Genomic DNA, 19,625 nt, shown 5'->3' with positions numbered 1-19,625 from the left:
AAGGGGGCTTTAATGTCCATCACCCCAAATCTTTGTTGTGACAAGACAGAACCAAAGAGCATACACTCGCCTGACAACTTCATGGCGAATAGATGGGGAAACAATGCAAACAGTGACAGACTTTACTTTGGGGGGCTCCAAAATCACTGCAGATGGTGAATGCAGCCATGAAATTAAAAGACGCTTGCTCCTTGGAAGAAAAGCTATGCCCAACCTAGACAGCATATTAAAAAGCAGAGACATTACTTTGCCAACAAAGGTCCATCTACTCAAAGCTGTGGTTTTTCCAGTAGTCATATATATGGATGTGAGAGTTGGATTGTGAAGAAGGCTGAGTGCTGAAGAATTGATGCTTTTGAACTGTGGTGTTAGAGAAGACTCTTGAGAGTCCCTTGGACTGCAAGGAGATTAAACCAGTCAATCCTAAAGGACATCACCCCTGAATATTCATTGGAAGGACTGATGCTGAAGCTTAAACTATAATACTTTGCTTACCTGATGCAAAGAACTGACTCATTTGAAAAGACCCTGATGCTGGGAAAGATTGAAAGTGGGAGGAGAAGGGGACGACAGAGGATGAGATGGTTGGATGGAGTCACCAACGTGATGAACATGAGTTTGAGTAAGCTCTGGGAGTTGGTGATGGACAGGGAAGCCTGGTATGCTGCAGTCCATGGGGTCGCAAAGAGTCAGACACGACTGAACAACTGAACTGAACTGAGTGGGTGCTTTTGGTAAAGGGGCATCTTACTGTCAGGGTAGAACCAACTTTGCTGCAGCATAATGACTGATGGAGGACCCTAAACCAAACATCAGACTTTCGCTGTGCTATTACACATCTGTCTCCATATGTTTGCATGCACTGGGGTGTGTGTGTGCATGCATGTGTGTGTGTATCTGTAGAAGAGACTAGGAGGCTCAGGTTGGGCTGGCACAGTTCCAGCACATGAGGAAGACCAGAAGGCATGATGGGTGGTGGACGAGCTCACTGAGGCTCAGGCAGTGGTCAGACCCTGAAATAACTTAGTATATAAGTCACTTCTCCAGGACAGGTGATGTTCTTACGATGCCAATTATGTTTGATGAATGGAAGTCCCATCCAGGGCAGTCAGTGATCCAGGTCCACCTCAGTGATGACACTGAAATGGGAGAAGCAGCACCCAGGGAGGGACCAGCATGAAGGGACTGAACCCTTGGCTGTTGATGCTTGCCCCCTCCTGCAGGAGTCCAGTAAAAATTGAGCAGAGCACCATGGGAAAGACTGTGCCTGCTTGCTACCTGCCCTTGAAATACTGTATTGCAATGAAAAAATCAAATCACTTTACTATTCAAATACTCAATCATCCAAGAAGCTTCTAAAATAATCCCAAAGACAAAAAGAAGAAACAGGAAAGGAGATGATACCAAATTATCATTGTGAATGAACAAATGAATTAACTGTGGAAGAAAGGCCGGCAGGATGTGAGCAAGGAAACAGTCCATGCTAACTGGCCCTCTTGGGTAGATGCTGGGAATTAGGTGAAACAGCATCTCCTGTCAGTGCTGGGCTTCGGAGGATGTCAGACAAGCACATCCCTAATTCGGAGTAACTGCATCTTTCAAAACAGTGGAAACCAATTTCAAGTATGCTCATGACTGTTACTGTTTTAGTCGTATACTGAGTTGTATCCAACTCTTTTGCAACCCCATGGACTGTAGCCCACCAGGCTCCCCTGTCCATGAGATTGTCCAGGCAAGAATACTGGAGTGGGTGCCACTCCCTTCTCTAGGGGATCCTCCCAAACCAGGGATTGAACCCGCGTCTCCTGCACTGCAGGCGGGTTCTTTAATGGTGAGCCACCAGGGAAGCCCATGCTCATGATGACAGATGTAATTATGCTCCAACAAGCACGGTCAGCACGTGTTCTCATGATCCGTACTTCAGCTGAACAGTAAGGACTGTCAGTGCCATGAGCCAGTACCATAAGAAATTTGTTTAGAGTCTAGAAAGCAGCGTTTTTCACTGTTTGGGGATTCCCTGGTGACTCAGACCGTAAAGCATCTGCCCGCAATGCAGGAGACCTGGGTTCAATCCCTGGGTTGGAAAGATCCCCTGGAGAAGGAAATGGCAGCCCACTCCAGTACTCTTGCCTAGAAAATTCCATGGATGGAGGAGCCTGGTGGGCTACAGTCCATGGGGTCGCAAAGAGTCGGACACGGCTGAGCGACCTCACTTTCCTTTCACTTTCAGTGTTTAAGGTGGCAGGACACCTGGAGTTCTCAGAACTTTGTGCAGAACACCAACGTGCTGATGTACTTCGTTTCATCACACAAATCAGAAGAAGTTTTATGAGTGGACGATGAATATACATGTACAATATAACAATCACACATCCATGATAAAAACCCAACCCATCAAAGCTAACAAGATCAGCGGCTTCCTACAGATTTGTCCTTACTCACTCGATGTTCTCACGCATTTTTTCATGCTCTAGTAGGCAAGCCACAGCAGGGACCGAAGTTTTAGAAAAAAGCAAGTTCTCAAAATCACAAAGATTCATTTTCCTACAGACCTGGAGAAGAGTTTTTTTTTTTTTTTTTTTTTTTACTCACTGCAGGGTAATTCTAGTAGAACACATCTGAGCATCACTGTGATGGAGGAAATGAGTCTAGAATTGCTTGAAGCAGCAGATTCAGACACATTCAGTCCATCAAAATGAGAAGCAAATTAAAACAGATTTACATTGATGAGGGAGAGCAGTGAGAAAAAGTGAGAGTCAGTTGGACACCATGGAGGACAGGGTTCAGGACTCCTCCCCACTGGGTTCAGATTCTCCTGGAGGTTAAGTTAACAGAGTGAGTCGCCCAACAAGGACTCAAACGGTGAGATCAAGTGTGAAAGTACAAGAACACATATCTTGGATGTTTTAAAAGCTCACTTCCTGCTTCATTTTGGGTTTTCGGCTGTCTTACATGCATGCACTCCCCATGATGCCCCCCACCCCCCAAGGGAAAGCCTCTCATTCAGGTCCTCAGCTCCAATGTCCCTTCTCTAATCCCACCTTCAAAGTGATTTGTTTTCTTTCAGAAGCCTGTCACCGTGGCTCAAAGACTGTTCTTCAGAGGTGAGAAATATCAGTTAGGGGGACTGTAAAAGGGGAGCCAAGCCGGGAGGAGCTGAAGAGGAGGAAAAAAACAGCGGCAAGATGGAGAGGAGCCAAGTGTTGATGCGTTCCACCCGACGACTGGAGACAGGTCCCAGTTTTGCCCCAAGGACCCTTTCCCACCATCACCCACCCACCTTGAGAGGGGCTCACAGTGAAGCGCAGGGTTTGGTGGGAGCCAGTGGGCATTGCCTTGGCCCAGGGACACTCAGGGTGTGGCTACACAGTGTGGTCAGAGCCAAGGAGGCAGAAGCCCCACTGCTGGGCCCAGGTGTGAGCACCTCCAAGTCACTGGGGGGCACTGCCCGAGCTGGGCAGCCCACCTGAAAGGGGGTTCCTGGTTCACTTCAGGGTGAGGAGAAGGGACTGCAGTGGGTGTGGGGCCATCTGCCCTGAGGACACTCTGGGCGTGAGCTCTGAGTGGAGCTGAACTGAGAGGATCAGGGCAGCAAAAGGGATCTTTCCACTTGGAGTGTGGAGGGGGAAGAAGGAAGTGACCAGAGACAGTAAGAGGCCACCTGTCAAGATGATGGGAGAGCAACAGGAGGGGGAGCTCTGGGGCCACTAAACAAGGCAGGCGCCCCCTGCCCTACTCCAAGAAGACAGAGATGTTCATCACTGTGGTACGTATTAGCATGTCAAGTTTACAGAACAGCCTAAGCTGATCCCTCGGAGAAGGCAATGGCACCCCACTCCAGTACTCTTGCCTGGAAAATCCCATGGATGGAGGAGCATGGTGGGCTGCAGTCCATGGGGTCGCTCAGAGTGGGACACGACTAAGCGACTTCACTTTCACTTTTTACTTTCATGCATTGGAGAGGGAAATGGCAACCCACTCCAGTGTTCTTGCCTGGAGAATCCCAGGGATGGGGGAGCCTAGCGGGCTGCCATCTATGGGGTTGCACAGAGTCGGACACGAGTGAAGCGACTTAGCAGCAGCAGCAAGCTGATCCCTAACGAGACATTAAAGATTCCAGGTAAGCCAAGCTGCAGCGTGAGATGTGAGAGTTGGACTATAAAGGAAGCTGAGCACTGAAGAACTACTGCTTTTGAACTGTGGTGTTGGAGAAGACTCTTGAGAGTCCCTTGGACTGCAGGGAGATCCAATCAGTCCATCCTAAAGGAAATCAGTGCTGAATATTCATTGGAAAGACTGACGCTAAAGCTGAAACTATTACTTTGGCCACCTGATACAAAGAGCTGACTCATTGGAAAACACCCTGATGCTGGGAAAGATTGAAAGCAGGACGAGAGGATGAGATGGCTGGATGGCATCACCAACTCAATGGACACGAGTCTGAGAAACCTCCAGGAGTTAGTGATGGACAGGGAGGCCTGGCGTGCTGCAGTCCATGGGGTCGCAAAGAGTCGGACACGACTGAGTGACTGAACTGAACTGAAGGTGCAGGGTGGTGAGACACCACTGTCCCACCCCAGACGACACCCTTGGAGCTGCCCAGGCTGGGGCTCAATCCTGTCCCCCCAGAACAGGGCTGAAATGTGACTCCTCAGTTCTCCTCTGCCTTCCCCCGCTGCAGGTGAACCTTGGTCCAGCTGCTCACACACCCTGGCTTCAATGAACCCCACAAGGTTTCAGATGAGGGTTTTCCTTTATGATACATTTTCTACTCTAATTCTCTTGGTTCTGGAAGGGATCCCATTTTGGGGGGAAAACTTATCACATCCATTTGGATGATTATCTTCTGGCTGAACCCTGAGTTCTGGGGGTTCACTGTGATCTTATGTGCTGATGCAAAGCACAAGCTATGCTTACTCTGCACCATACCCACCACTTCTCAATGAAAAGGACCAGGAAAAATAAAACGCCCATTTTATCAGGATGCGGATTCTTTGATGCTAGAAATTAAATCTAACAAATGGCCAAGAATCAGAAGTGGGAGAGACAGAAGCCAAGTTCATTTCTAACTTAAGAAAAAAAAAAAGGCTGGCCCACTGCTGCATGTTATATGAAAGTCTATGTTAAGAGGGTAAATCCGAAGCAGTCTCATTACAAGGAGAATTTTTTTCTATTTCTTAATTCTGATGGATGTTCTTTAAACTTACTGTGGTAATTATTTTGTGATGTGTATAAGTCAAATCACTATGTTGCACACCTTATATTTATACAGTGGTGTATATCAAGTATATTTCAAAAAAGCTGGAAGGAAGAGAAAAAGGCTGGCCATTTCTGTCTCACCTCATGGACGTCCCGGATTCTTGACTTCTGAATCCCTCGTATCAGATTACCACAAGCTAATTAGTTATCAGATGCCAACATATGCCAGCCACTGTGCCAGGTGCTTGTGCCAAAATGTGAATCTGATGAGGGTGATAAATGAGAACTGAGAAGTCAAGCTCGGTAAGTCAATAGTCATACCTGCCAGATGACAGCTGCAAAATGTCACTGCTCTGCAATTCTTCCTGCAATTTCACAGCACATTTTGAGCAAGGTGAGATCAAGAGAACATTTCAAACCAAACAATTCCTGATTTGTTTCCTGTGACGGGCAGGGCTAGCCCGAGAAATAAGGCAACAGGTTTGTATTCTGGGTAACTGTCCAGCCTGAAATGTTTACAAAACACAATCACAGCCTGAAATCACATATTCTACGTGTCAGCAGACAATCATGAGCTTGGAAGGCTTTCTAGAAATCACACTCAGGAAAACAGCAAAGTATTGTGTACAATCTAAAGGGACGAATTGTTAACAGGCTTGAGCAGGCTTGTCACAAGGGGAGAAACATGATATACAAGGGAGAAAGCCGTCCCAGGAATAGATTGAAAAGGTAAAGAGCAAACCAAATGAGAAAGGACTGGGACAAAACTATGCACTTCATCATGACAAAGGAAAGGGACCAAACGAGATCCGGTTTCTTAGGTTTTCAGGAAGGAAGAAGCGGCCAAGCAGAAGTGATTATGAGGGAGACGGGAGCAGGGGACACAGTGAAGAAGGGAGGGGCAGGCTTGGGTGCTGACATTGTTTATTGACTGGGTGGGGGACCAGGTAGTCACCTGTGATAATTAACTGAGCAGTATGCTCAAGATTCAGAGAAGGCAATGGCACCCCACTCCAGTACTCTTGCCTGGAAAATCCCATGGGCAGAGGAGCCTGGTAGGCTGCAGTCCATGGGGTTGCTCAGAGTGGGACACAACTGAGTGACTTCACTTTCACTTTTCACTTTCATGCACTGGAGAAGGAAATGGCAACCCACTCCAGTGTTCTTGCCTGGAGAATCCCAGGGATGGGGGAGCCTAGAGGGCTGCCATCTATGGGGTCGCACAGAGTCGGACACGACTGAAGCAACTTAGCAGCAGCAGCGGCAGCATGCTCAAGATTTGTTTGCTTTTCTGCATGCATGCTATACTTCAAGAATAACACTTATCTTTAAAAAGTATATACAAGAAGGACTTCAGCCTCATTTAGTGCCATCAAGGTAATGCAGGCTAATCCTTGCATTAAGAAAAATACATATATATATGTGTGTGTGTGTGTGTGTGTATAAAGTATGTCTTTGATAGCATTAGAGAGACAAAGTAGGAAGGAACTACAGGATCAAACTTTAGAGAAAAAGGAAATTCTAGGAAAGAACTACAGGATCAAAATTTGGAGAAAAAGGAAATTCAGAGAGATGACCCTAATGTTTGGAGCACCTTTTCTTTGAAGGGCATGTGCCAATGTCTGAAAAGGTAGCTGATGTAGTGGGGTCATCTTTGGATAACCCTAGAGAGCAAGAGAATAAAAACAGAAGTCCAGGTCCACCAAGGAAGGGGAACCCTAATAAATGATTCATACTTGGAACTGGACACTCGGGGCTACTTCCTACAGATAAGGGTGAAACAGACATAGTCTGGCCCTCAGAGGGACCAAAGCCTGGCTTCAACCCATCTCACTCCTCAGACCTGGGTGAATGTGACCCAGGACTCCTTCTGCCCGAGGTGCTGCCAGGAGCAAATGTAAATCCTCTTTAGGTTTCTTCCTGAAACTCATGTATTTTATATATATAAAAGTCATTCCAAAAAAGAGCAGAGAAAAAAGGGGACATAATTATTGACATAAGCAGGATTTCTAAAATACAAATTTATGCCCACAAATTTGAAAACTTAGAAAAATGGATCTCTTTCTAGTATACTACATATTTTCAAAATTGACTCAAAAATATATGAAAACCTGAACATACAGATGAGCATTTAAGAATCAGAATAAATAATCAAACAAAAATGGAGAGAACTTTCATCAGCAGACCTGTTCTGCTGGTGAAAGCAGCTCTCCCGCTGTAGCCTTTCAAGTGCCCCTCTGTCTCCCCTACCCTGGCTCCACTCCAGGTCCCCACCTCTTCTGACTGAGGCCAGCAGCCTATGATGAGACGGCTGGCAGAGGTGGGACACTGGGTTGAGGCTGGCCAATGGACAGTTTTTTTTCAATGTCTGTTCACACGCCAGGTGACAGTGGCTGTAATTACTGCCTACTTTGCTGACAATCGGGTCTCGGGATTCCTGTCCTCTTGAAAACCTGGTTATGAACTTTTAAAAATTTAAACCAAAATAAAGATAAGAAAAGCCTCAGCTATGTCAGATCAAAACAGGTGAGCTAACAGGAGAGGCACAGGCAAGACTGGAGAATGAAATGCCAGGTAGAACTTGAAGGGGACGCACTGCCCACCCCACCCCACCCTGGCACTGGGCTATTTTTTCCATAAGTGTAACGCAGGACCTTTCTTTGAGGAAAAATGCCAGAATACGTGGAGTGGCGAGAAAAAAGCTCAGGGGAGCACCTGAATTGAGGGGCAGAGGTCATGTCCAGGAAAAACAAGGCATAATGAAGACAAACGAGCAACAGAGAGCAGACATCTGAAGGTCTTATCATGCTGGAAGGAACAACATGCTTCCAGTGCCTCTTAAGTAAACTCTGGGCCAATGTGAAAGTTGTAACAGTTGTAAACCATTACTCCAGGCAACATGACTCCAGCAGCAAGTCTTTTCTCAGATGTAAGAACTTCCTTCTTACACTTAACTTTTGAGAGGGGCAAAATTAAAATCATTGGATGAGACTCCACCTATATGACTGCATTTTTCTGACCCTGAGAAACCGAGGCTTTCATTTGACTTAGCGTAAAAGGCAGCATTACATTTTGCTTTCAGGCATGCTCCATGGGGAGAAAGAACAAAGCAACTTTACAAGTACTTCGTTCAAGCTGGAAGAAAGGCATATAGCACTGCTCCAGCTTATACGAGGCTGGGAAGCACCAAAATCAATATGGACAGAGCCAAAGGTCAAAACGCTGATGCTTGGTTTTCTTTTTCTAATTAAAGAATCTATTTGCTTCTTGAGCGTCCTCATTCAACCTGAAGAAATATTATGCCTGATGACACTCCAGTTATGCAGGCAGTGGAGAGAGTTATCAGCAGACAGTTATGAGTGCAGACTCTGGACCCAGACAGCTGAGTTCAAAGCATGCTGACCCTGAACATAACCTCACTGTGTCTCCGTTTCCACCTCTGTAAGATGGTGATGACAACAGGAATAAATATACTGTTATAAATAAAGCTCTCACAACAGTGCCTGGCACAGAGTTGATGCTACTAAAGGGAACATCATCATACTGGTTGTGGTTTATATGTTCGAGCACAGAAACTGGGAGCATGAGTCTGGCATCTGCTAGTCAGTCCGGACGTAAGCTGCACCTCCAGCCAGCTGTGTGACCTGGGAAGGTTGTTAATCTCTCTAAACCCTATGTGAAAAACTCTATTTGGCATCTGCAGCACAAGCTTGGCCCTCAGTTCTCCACACTCTTCACTGCAGACTCTCCCCAGACACCTTTTCTGGTTCCTTCTGAGCTTCCTGACACTGAATGTGGAGCTAGTCCTTGAGCTGCTTTCCTATGCATGTTTATTTCCTAATGTTCCTCTTGGGGCCCATGGGGCTTTAAAATGCATTTACACTATGATGCTTTAGTAGAGTTGCAGGATATAAAGTCTACAGGCAAAAACTGGTTGCATTTCTATATAATGAACAATCTAAAAGGGAAATTAAGAAAATAATCCCATTTACAATAGCATCAAAAAGGACAAAACACTTACAAATAAACTTAACCAACGAAGCTAAAGACTTGTACATTGAAAACTATAAAACACTATTGAAAGAAATTAAACACCAATAAATGGAAAGACAACTCATGTTCACGGATTAGAAGACTAATATTGTTATAATGTATATGCTACCCCGTATGATTGACAGATCCAATGTAATTCCTCAACCTCCCAGCATCATTTTTTTTTTTTTACAAAAAAAGCAAACAATCCTAAAATTCATATGGACCCACAAAGGACTCTGAGTAACCAAAATAACATTGAGAAAAAAGAACAAAGCAGGAGAACACATGTTCTCATTTTAAAACATACTATAAAGCTACAGAAATCAAAACAGCATGGTACTGGCATAAATACAGACATATAGACAAATGGAACAGAATAAATCAATGCATATATAGCCACTCTTATCTGGACAAAAGTGTCAAGATAGGGAAAATACACAATGGGGAAAAGTCAATCTCTTCTTCAAGTGGTGCTGGAAAACTGGATAGCTATAGACAAAAAAAAAAACACCTGGATCCGTATATTATACCAAATATGAACTCAAAATGGATTAGAGACTTAAATGTAAGACCTGAAACTACAGAACTCCTAGAAGAAAACACAGGGGGAAAGCAGCTTGACACTGGTCTTAGCGAAGATTTCTTGGTTATGACACCAAAACCACAGGCAATGAAAACAAAACCAGACAAGCAGGACTATTTCAAACTGAAAATATTCTATACAGCAAAGGAAACCAGCAACAAAATAAAAAGGCAACCTAGTGAATGGGAGAAAATAATTGCAAATCATATGGCTGACTGGGGTCAACATCCAAAACATATAAAGAACCCATACAACTTAATAGCAAAAAATCCAAGCTTCTGATTAAAAAAATGGGTGGAAGATCTGAATAGGCATCCTTCCAAAGAAAATAAGTACAGCCAACAAGTACGTGAAAAGGTGCTCAACACCACTGATCATTAGGGAAATGCAAATCAAAACCACAATCAGGTATCTTCTTACACCTGTAAGAACTGCTATCATTAAAAAGACAAGAAATAATAAGTGCCAGCAAGGATATAAAGGAAAGGGAATCCTCTGTGCACTGTTGGTTTGAATACAAACTGGTGCAGCTGCTATGGAAAAGAGTATGGGAGTTCCTCAAAAAATTAAAAATAGAACTACCATATGACCCAGGAATTTCAATTCTGAGTATTTATCTGAAGGAAATGAAAACACTAACTTAAAAAGATATATACACCCCCATGTACACTGAAGCATTATTTACAACAGCCAAAATACAGAAGAAACTTAAGTGTCCACTGATGAATGAATGGATAAAGAAATTGTGGTATATATTTACAATGGAATATTATTCAACAACAAAAAGGAAATCCTGCAATTTGTGACAACATGGATGAACTTTGAGGGCATTATGCTAAATAAAATAAGTCAGTCAGGGAAAGACAAATGTTGTATGATCTTACTTACATATAGAATCTAAAAAAAAAACCCTGAATTTTATAGATACAGAGAACAGACTGGGAGTCTAGTGGTTGCCAGAGGCGGGCAAAGGGTGGGAGGAGGCCAAATGGATGGAGGCAGTAAAATGCACAAACTTCTAGTTACAAAACAAGTTCTGGGGGTGTAATGTAGAGCATGATGACAACAGTTAGGAATACTGTATATATGAAAGTTGCTGAGAGAGTAAATCCTTACAATTCTCACAATAAGAAAAAAATTTTAACTATGTGTGGTGATAGATCTTACTAGCCTTACTGCGATGATCATTTCCAATGCATAGAAATGTCAAATCACTACTCTGTACACCTGAAACTAATGGAAGGCTATGTGTCAATTGTATCTCAATTAAAAAACATAGAAATATCTTCAAATGAAGGAAAATGAGCCTCCCAAAAGTTAACTTTTCATCAATATGCTGGAACAAGTGGATATCCAGTACAAAAAAAGAAAAAATAACTTAAACACAGACATTATACCCTTCACAAAAATTTACTCAAAATGGTTCATAGTTCTAAATGTAAAACACCAAACTATAAAACTCCTAAGAGATAATACAAGAGAAAACCTAGATGACCTTGGGTATGGAAAGGCCTTTTCCATACCCAAAGATATGGATCCATGAAAGAAGTAATTGACAAGCTGGACTTTATTAAAATGAAAAATTTATATTCTGCAAAAGATAATGTCAAGAGAATGAGAAGACAACTTATACACCAAGAAAAAATATTTGCAGGAAAAGAAATATTTGATAAAGGACTGTTATCCAAAATATACAGAGAACTCTCAAAATTCAACAGTAAGAAAATACAGCAACTCAATTAAAAGTGAGCCAAAGACTTTAAGAGAGATCTCGCCAAAGATGATGTACGTACAGCAAATAAGTATATGGAAAGATGTCCCACATCATATGTCACCAGGGAAATGCAAATTAAGACAATAATGATGGGGATTCCCTGACGATACAGTGGTTACGCCTCTGAGCTTCCATCGCAGGAGGCACTGGTACCATTCCTAGTCCAGGAACTAAGATCCCACATGATGCGTAGCATGGCCAATAAACAAACAATAAACAAAAGTGACACAACAATAAGACGCCACTGCACACCTACGAGAATGCCCCAGATTCAGAACACTGATGACACCAAATGCTAGTGACGACGGGCAGTGGCAGGAACTGCCACTCAATGCAAAATGCTACAGCCATTCTGGTAGACAGTTTGGAAGTCTCTTAAAAAAACTTACAAAAGTAATGGGAATACTAGAAGAAACAGAGAACGGAGCAGAAGAAATATCTGAAGAAATAACGGCTGAGAATTTTCCAAATAAACCAAACCACAGATCCTGGAAGCTCAGAGAACACCAAGCAGGACAAACACCCAAAACAGCACACCAAGGAACATCATAAAAATCCTTAATGTGTATGCGTGCAACAACAGAGCATCAAAATACATAAGCAGAAACTGGTAGAACTGCAAGGAAGAATAGATAAGCCCACTATTACAGTTATGTATTTTAACACACCTCCATCAGTAACTGATACATCCAGCAGGTAAAGAGTCAGCAAGGATATAGCTGAAGTGGAGAGCACCATTAATTAACCTGATCTAACTTACATGTACAGGATACTTCATCCAGTAACAGTAAGATACACATTCTTCTCAAGCTCGCATGGAACATTTGCCAAGACAAACCACATTGTGGGTCATAAAACATACCTCAACAAAGTTTAAAGAACAAAAATCATAAAAAGTATGCTCTCAGATCAAAAGAAAATAACAAAGATTATAGGAAATCTAAAAGTGTTTGGAGATTAAATAGCACATTTCTAGATAACAAATGAATCAAAGAAGTCTTAAAAGAAATTTTAAAATATCTTGAATGAAAATACAACTTACCAAAATTTATGAGATGGAGTGAAATCAGTGCCTATGGAGAAATTTATAACACTGAATAGATGTTTTAGAAAAGAGGGACGATCTAAAATAAATAAGCTAAGCTTCCACCCTAGGGAACGAGAAAAAAAGAACAAATTAAATCCAAAGCAAGCAGGAGAAATCACAAAATTTAGAGGAGAAATCAATGAAATTGAAAACAAGAAAGAAAATCAACAAAACAAAAAGCTGGTCCTTAAAAAAATTGGATACACCTCTAGCTACTTTATCTGCAAGACTCTTCCTCTCCATCGTATGCCAGCCTGATCACAGGAGGGCGCTCCACCACCCTCACTGTCCTGTCCACACTGCAGGTACGGGGATCACACAGAGGCACACCAGTGGGCAGGAATATCAGGGGCCATCTCAGAATTCTGGCTAGCTCGTGGGTAAGTCATCCTGAAGACACTGTTTCTCCTAAATCAAGTGATTCACCATATTACCCTTCTCTCAAAATAGCCTTCAACTGCTCTGCAGAACATAGAGATGAACTATATGTACATTAACTGTGCACTGAAGGCCTTTCTCAACCATGGTGACATTCCAAACCTTCACTCTGACAGCTGCTCCCAGACAAGCCTTCAGCCAGGCCCTCTGCCTGCCCCCCAGCCCCACCCCTTGTGTTCTCTGTACCTGCACTCTTTCTTCAGACCCATTCCACCCCTTACCCTCCTCCTCTGTACTCAAAGCCTGGACATCCTTCAAGATGCTGTATCAACACCTGTATAAAACCTGTCCCGACCCTTTGGACTCACACCGAGCTTATCTCTATTTGAATTTGTCTTAAAGTACTGTGGTGGGTTACAAAAATTGACCATAAACTTCTCATTGCAGGGTACACACCCTTTGCAATGCAACTCTGCCACTCATCTCAACAAGAGATGGGCTGTCTTTATCTACCTCTTGACTCTGCGCTGGACCCTGTGGGTGTCTTTAGACAATGGGACGTTAGCAAACAGGATGCAAGCAGATACTTAAAGAGCATCTGTGCACTGGACTTCTCTCCTGCTGTCTTGAGAACCCCACTACCTCTCCCAGGGTGACTGAGGCTGAACTAATCCCCCAAAATGAGGGACAAGTGGCCAAGTTATCCCTGTAGCCCCAAATGACACAGGGTCAACCACCTGTCACATGACAAATAACGAATATCTAGTGTTCAAAGTCCTAGAGCTTTGGGCCAAACTTTGTAGCGAACTGCTCACTCCTTAAGAAAATACAAGATTCAAGGTCCTCCTTTTTAACATTTCTTTTACCCAGCTTCATTCTAGTAAGTGCGCTTGTGAGAAAGGTTAATTACAGCTTGTAATTACAGCTCAGGTGCAGGAATCACAGCATGGGGCTCTACGTCTGGGTCTGGAGGTGTCCGTAAGAGAAGGCAGAGAAGCTCCTAAAGGTGGAAGCAAACCCAGGGTCCATCAACAGGTGAGTAGATAAACAGAATGTGGTTTATCCATACACTGGAATACAATTCGGCCATAAGAATAAAAGAAAGTTCTGAGACATGCTGCAGCGTGGACCCACGGGGAAACCAAAAAACTTGTGTGACTTGCTTTCTTGCGAGACTCATTTCATTGTGTTCCTACAGTATCTCCGAGACATGCCTGAAGTCATCATCATCAATCTCAGCAAATGGGAGGGTCCAGTTTCCTGTTCAATTCTTGCTGTCTTCCTTTGTTCCACCTCTTCACCTTTGTTAACTAAAATTCATTCTAGTAACTTTTCTCAGGCCCCCAAAAGATACTAAAGTAAACTGAGAAGCTCTGGCATTAGGGCGGTATTCTGTAAATATGAAGCCACAGGCTCAGATTAATAAATAACCCTCTGAGCAAAGGAGAAGAGCAAAGGCTGGAGAGAAAGGAAGAGAATGCAGGGTCTCGAGAGATGTGGGAAGTCTACGAGTTAACAAGAACTACTTAAAACCACTGTAAGGAAAAAAGTAAAACCACTGTCAATCTATGCTTGGGGAGGACTTTCACCACAGATCAACAGACTCAGATTTAGTAACATGGACACAGAAAACCAGCATCACCAACTGATCTTTCATTCTGGGGGCATTCTATTAAGATAAACCTTCAAAAATTCCTCAAATGCTTGCTGCTGCTGCTGCTGCTATGTCGCTTCAGTTGTGTCTGACTCTGCGCGACCCCACAGACGGCAGCCCACCAGGCTCCCCCAGCCCTGGGATTCTCCAGGCAAGAACACTAGAGTGGGTTGCCATTTCCTTCTCCAATGCATGAAAATGAAAAGGGAAGTCGCTCAGTCGTGTCCGACTCTTAGCGACCCCATGGACTGCAGCCTACCAGGCTCCTCTGTCCATGGGATTTTCCAGGCAAGAGTACTGGAGTGGGTTGCCATTGCCTTCTCCAACTCAAATGCTTAGTTTCCAACAATTTTTGGTAAAATATACTCCAAAATTTCATGAAGATGGTTTTAGGGTCACAAGAAACAGTCATTCATATAGAATAGGAGATAGAACATCCTTAATTCTACAGTCATACTCAACCTATTCATTTCAAAAAAGGACTGAGTCCTGAGTAAGTCCACTACTCCTCCTACCAAAATACCAACTTGTGCAAGAACTGCTATAAAAAGAAGGCAAATACCACCTGAAATAGAAACATTCTCTTCTTAGTAATAAAGTTTCTAATGATGTAGTACATAATAACCCATACCTCCTCAATGAGAGGCAAGTACCATTACTAGAAAAACCCCATTGGGCTTGCCTCTGCTATAAAGCGAATCTCCCAAGGATGGGCACCACAATGGTTCTTCCATCTACAGCACAAGTACTTTATACTTAAGTGCTCTTAATAAATATTTCTTAAACGTCAGTTTGAAGTCCATTAGACTATAAACTTTTCATTCTAAATTGGTAATGAGTGGTAAGAGGCAGTATATTAAAAGCTACACTGGTAGTTTAAAGAAAACATAACACCCTCATGTGCAAGAAATCCACTTGGCTTTTCACTGTTACTGGGAATGCTGGAGAGCGAGTGATGGCATCACAGTGTCACATGTTCCAAGGTGGGATGGGGGCAGGGAGGCTGTATGGAGGGTTGGCCCCCCGCCTAGGTGTCAATCTTACACCCCTGGCCTTGGTGTCCTCATTTTATTTTTTAGGCCGCTCTGTGTGGCATGGGGATCTTGGTTCCCTGACCAGCAACTGAGCTCAAGCCCTGGGAACTCAAGCCCCCTGCCTTGGGAGCATGGAGTCTTAGCCACTGCACTGTCAGGGAAGCCCTAGTGTCCCATCTTAGATGATGAGCTCTACTCTGCGTTGTTTACTGAGGTTCCTTGTACCCGTAAGATATTTGATGCTATTAGTGCTACCCTTATTGCAGAACTGATTCTCAACATGTTGTTTCTATGTTTCCTACAACTCCACTACCTCCAATCAACAGCAAACCTGGGTTTCTTGCATTGCAGGTGGATTTCTTTACCGTCTGAGCCACCAGGGGAGCTCGTGGAAAAAAAAAAATGAATTTTTTTGACTTGAACTTTTATGACTTGGATTTTATAAGTGCTCAAAATATATAACATTGACACTCCTCTTGAACCTTAAAGTCTCCAATGTCCTCACATTTACACTGAGAAAAGGAAAGCTGCCTTACATATACACTTATTAAAACTTATTAATGCATATTTAATTGTATCACAAAAATGACACAAGGGAAAGGGATAAAAGGATTAAGCAAATTAATTAATTAGATACAAAGTTCTCAGTCTCAAAAATTAAATTCCCAAAAGTTTAAGTGTTTGTCACCTGTGTTACTACAAGTCCAAAATGACTGGTTTTCTAAAAGAATGGTGGGTAAGAAGTGGAGGGAATTACTTATGAATTAACCAGGGATTCTTTAGATATCATTATAAACTGCCAGTCACCATGACTTCAATGATACTCAGAGTTTTAAAGCTATTTCATTAAAAAAAAAAGAAACTAGTCCTTATCCAAAAGACTATTTATGAGAATTAAGGGACTTACACACTTACAGCTGAGTGTTCAATAATATACTCCCAGTGGAATGGTCTCTAAAAATATCTATAATTAAAACTGAACAGTGAAAAAAAATGAATGACTTACTCCTTTGCTGGCAAGTTAGTGAAGGACTCATTTGGTGAATCAGGAGTGCTTGGGGCTTGCAAAATACAGTTAGGTTTTCCGGTGGATGGGGCATCTCTTTCTTGCTCAGAGTGGATTACATTTAAGGTCTCTGTTCCATCTTCTTGCTCCATTGTGTCTCCCAGATTTGTCTGTAGTTCTGGACTCTTTAAAATCAGATCGTCTTCACTTACAGAAACTGTGAGGTCACTGCTACTGCTCAAACTCTCCTCCTCCTGCTCTTCCTGCTTTTTTCTGAAGGGCTCCTGTGACTGTGAGTCCTCACAAGGAAGGTGATCTGTAACAGGGAATATGAACAGATGGCCAATCACTGACTTCAGGGAGCTGGGAGAGGTAAGATGCTCTACCTCTCAGAGCAGAACTACTCATCAGCTAGGAACATGCAGAAACAATCCACAAGTAACTGTGGTGTTTTTTTAAAGCACATTAAAAATATTTTTAAAATATCACAGTGGGTTTAAAAATCAGAGAATTTGTTTGCAAAGGTACTTCTATGGACATATTTAAGAATGCATTAGAACGGAATTCATTGGCACAGTCACTACTTTGCTTTGGGACAGATACGACAAGACGGTATTTTGTATTTTTAACACACATCACCACCCAGAAAAACTAAATACTGACAAAAATCAGCAAACCGTCTTAGCCTCTCACCCCACCTGAGGAAGCTTTCCTGGCAGGGGGCTTCTCTTGAGGACACTCGTTTTCAGATGCATAGGATTCTGAGCCTGACAGCGGAGAGACTGGCGGTCTGGCTCTTTCTTCCTCGACTTCAATATGCTCCCGTGTCAGTATTTCTCCCTCTGATCCCTCTGATCTCCTGGAACTGTCACACTTTAAATCAGTGGTTCTGTTCTCTGGACTTAATCTCTCCCATAACGGGGAATGGAGTTCGGCCGACTTTTTGCCTTCAGATAAATTACTCTTGCTCTGACATGCGTTGCTTCCTATCTCGAAGCAATGAGTTTGTTCCTCCTCAGACAATGCGCTGGCTGTGACTGGCGTTTTCTCACCAATCTGAAGAGATGTCTTTCCATCTATTTTGTCAGACTTATTTAAGCACTGTGTGTCACCAGGAGTTTGTACTACACGGCTGCCTGTCACATCACTGCTCTGGGCTGTCTGCTGGTGTGAATGTGGGTCAGGAATTGAAAAGTTCTTTGTGGGTTGGGGAGATTTCCGCTCTGTAGTGAAATCTCCAATGCCTGAGACAGCTGACATTTGGCGGCCCATAAAGATGGTTGCTGGTTGATACAATCCTCTTGACATGGCTGTCCCTGAGTTAATTTCTGCCGGCATTACAACCTGCAGCCCCAAACGACATGAATAAGAGTTAAACATGCTGTCTGTGAACAGTGAGGTTATTTAGGTTGTTTTCAGGAACAAAATGAGGTAAGGAAGCATGACCAATGAAATCAACACCTACCATGTTTTATAAAACTCATTGTGTTTTGTTGTTGTTCAGTCACTATAGTCAAAGCTATGGTTCTCCCAGTAGTTATATATGGATGTGGGAGTTGGACTGTAAAGAAGGTTTCTATACATTAATAATGAAATATCAGAAAAGGAAATTAACTGTCTCATTCATAACTACATAAAAATACCTAGGAATAAATATAACCAAGGAAGTGAAAGATTTCATGTTGAAAACTATAAAACATTAGTGAAAAACACTGGAAAAGACACAAATTAGTGGGAAAATAGTCTGTGCTCATGGATTGGAAGAATTAATATTGTTAAAAGGGCCGTAATCGCCAAAGCAATCTACAGATTCAATGTGATCCTTATCAAAACTCCAGCGGAATTTTTCACAGAATCAGAGCAATCTTAAAATTTCTGTGAAAACACAAATGACCCAAATAGCCAAAGCAATCTTGAGAAATAAGAGCAAAGCTAGCAGCATCATGCTGTTTTATTTTGAAATATATTACAAAGCTACAGTAATGAAAACAGTATGGTACTGCCATAAAAAAAAAAAACAAAACAGACACATAGATCAATGGAACAGAACAGAGACCACAGAAACAAACCCATACATGTGGTCATTTACAACAAAGGAGCCAAGAATATACAATGGAAAGAGGACAGTCTCGTCAACAAAGGTGTTGAGAAAACTAGACAGCCACATGAAAAAAAAATGAACCTAGATCATTAGCTAATACCACACACAAAAATTAACTCAAAATGAATTAAAGACTTGAATGTTTTACAAAACCATGAAACTCTTAGAAGAAAACACAGATGGTAAGCTCTTTAAGTCCATGGCAATGATTTTTGAATCTGACACCAAAAGCAAACGTAACAAAAGCAGAAACAAACAAGAGAGACTACTTCAAACTAAAAAGCTTCTGAACAGCAAGGAAAACCATCACCAAAAAGGAAAACTATCGAATGGGAGGGAATATTTGCAAATGATATATTGATGAAAGTGAAAGTCACTCAATCGTGTCTGATGCTTTGTGACCCCTTGGACTATACAGTCCATGGAATTCTCTAGGCCAGAATACTGGAGTGGGTAGCCGTTGCCTTCTCTAGAGGATTTTCCTAACCCAGGGATAGAACCCAGGTCTCTTGCATTGCAGCTGGATTTTTTACCAGCTGAAACAACAGGAAGTCTTGATATATTGATAAAGGGCCAATATCCAAAATGTATAAAGAACTCATACAACTCAAGAGCAAAAAAAATGGGCAGAAAAGTCTGAATAGACATTTTTCCAAAGAAGACATACAAAGGGCCAAAAAGCATAGGAAAACATGTTCAACTTCACTAATAATCAGGGAAAAGGAAATGAAAACCACAGTTAGATATCACCTCACACATGTTAAAATGGCTATT

The 19,625-nt window shown here is 42.5% G+C and overlaps 1 protein-coding gene across 3 annotated transcripts in view; it reads right to left on the bottom strand.

The window, feature by feature from the left end:
- The window catches only part of KIZ (kizuna centrosomal protein), a 93,230-nt gene that overhangs the window by 51,926 nt on the left and 21,679 nt on the right, over nt 1-19,625 (bottom strand). For all 3 annotated transcript variants that reach the window (XR_011466487.1, XM_070381171.1, XM_070381172.1), the window contains exons 5-6: nt 17,449-18,094; nt 16,751-17,066 (exon numbers count right to left, since the gene is read on the bottom strand). Coding sequence is in view for 2 of the 3 variants with exons in the window: in XM_070381171.1 (XP_070237272.1) it covers nt 16,751-17,066; nt 17,449-18,094 (962 nt within the window). In the remaining variant the exon portion in view is untranslated. The remainder of the gene's footprint in view (nt 1-16,750; nt 17,067-17,448; nt 18,095-19,625) is intronic.

Source organism: Bos mutus, chromosome 13 (genome assembly GCF_027580195.1).
Source record: "Bos mutus isolate GX-2022 chromosome 13, NWIPB_WYAK_1.1, whole genome shotgun sequence".
Taxonomy (NCBI): domain Eukaryota; kingdom Metazoa; phylum Chordata; class Mammalia; order Artiodactyla; family Bovidae; genus Bos; species Bos mutus.
Note: the sequence above shows the minus strand (reverse complement) of the source record. Positions and strands in the feature narration are given on the sequence as shown.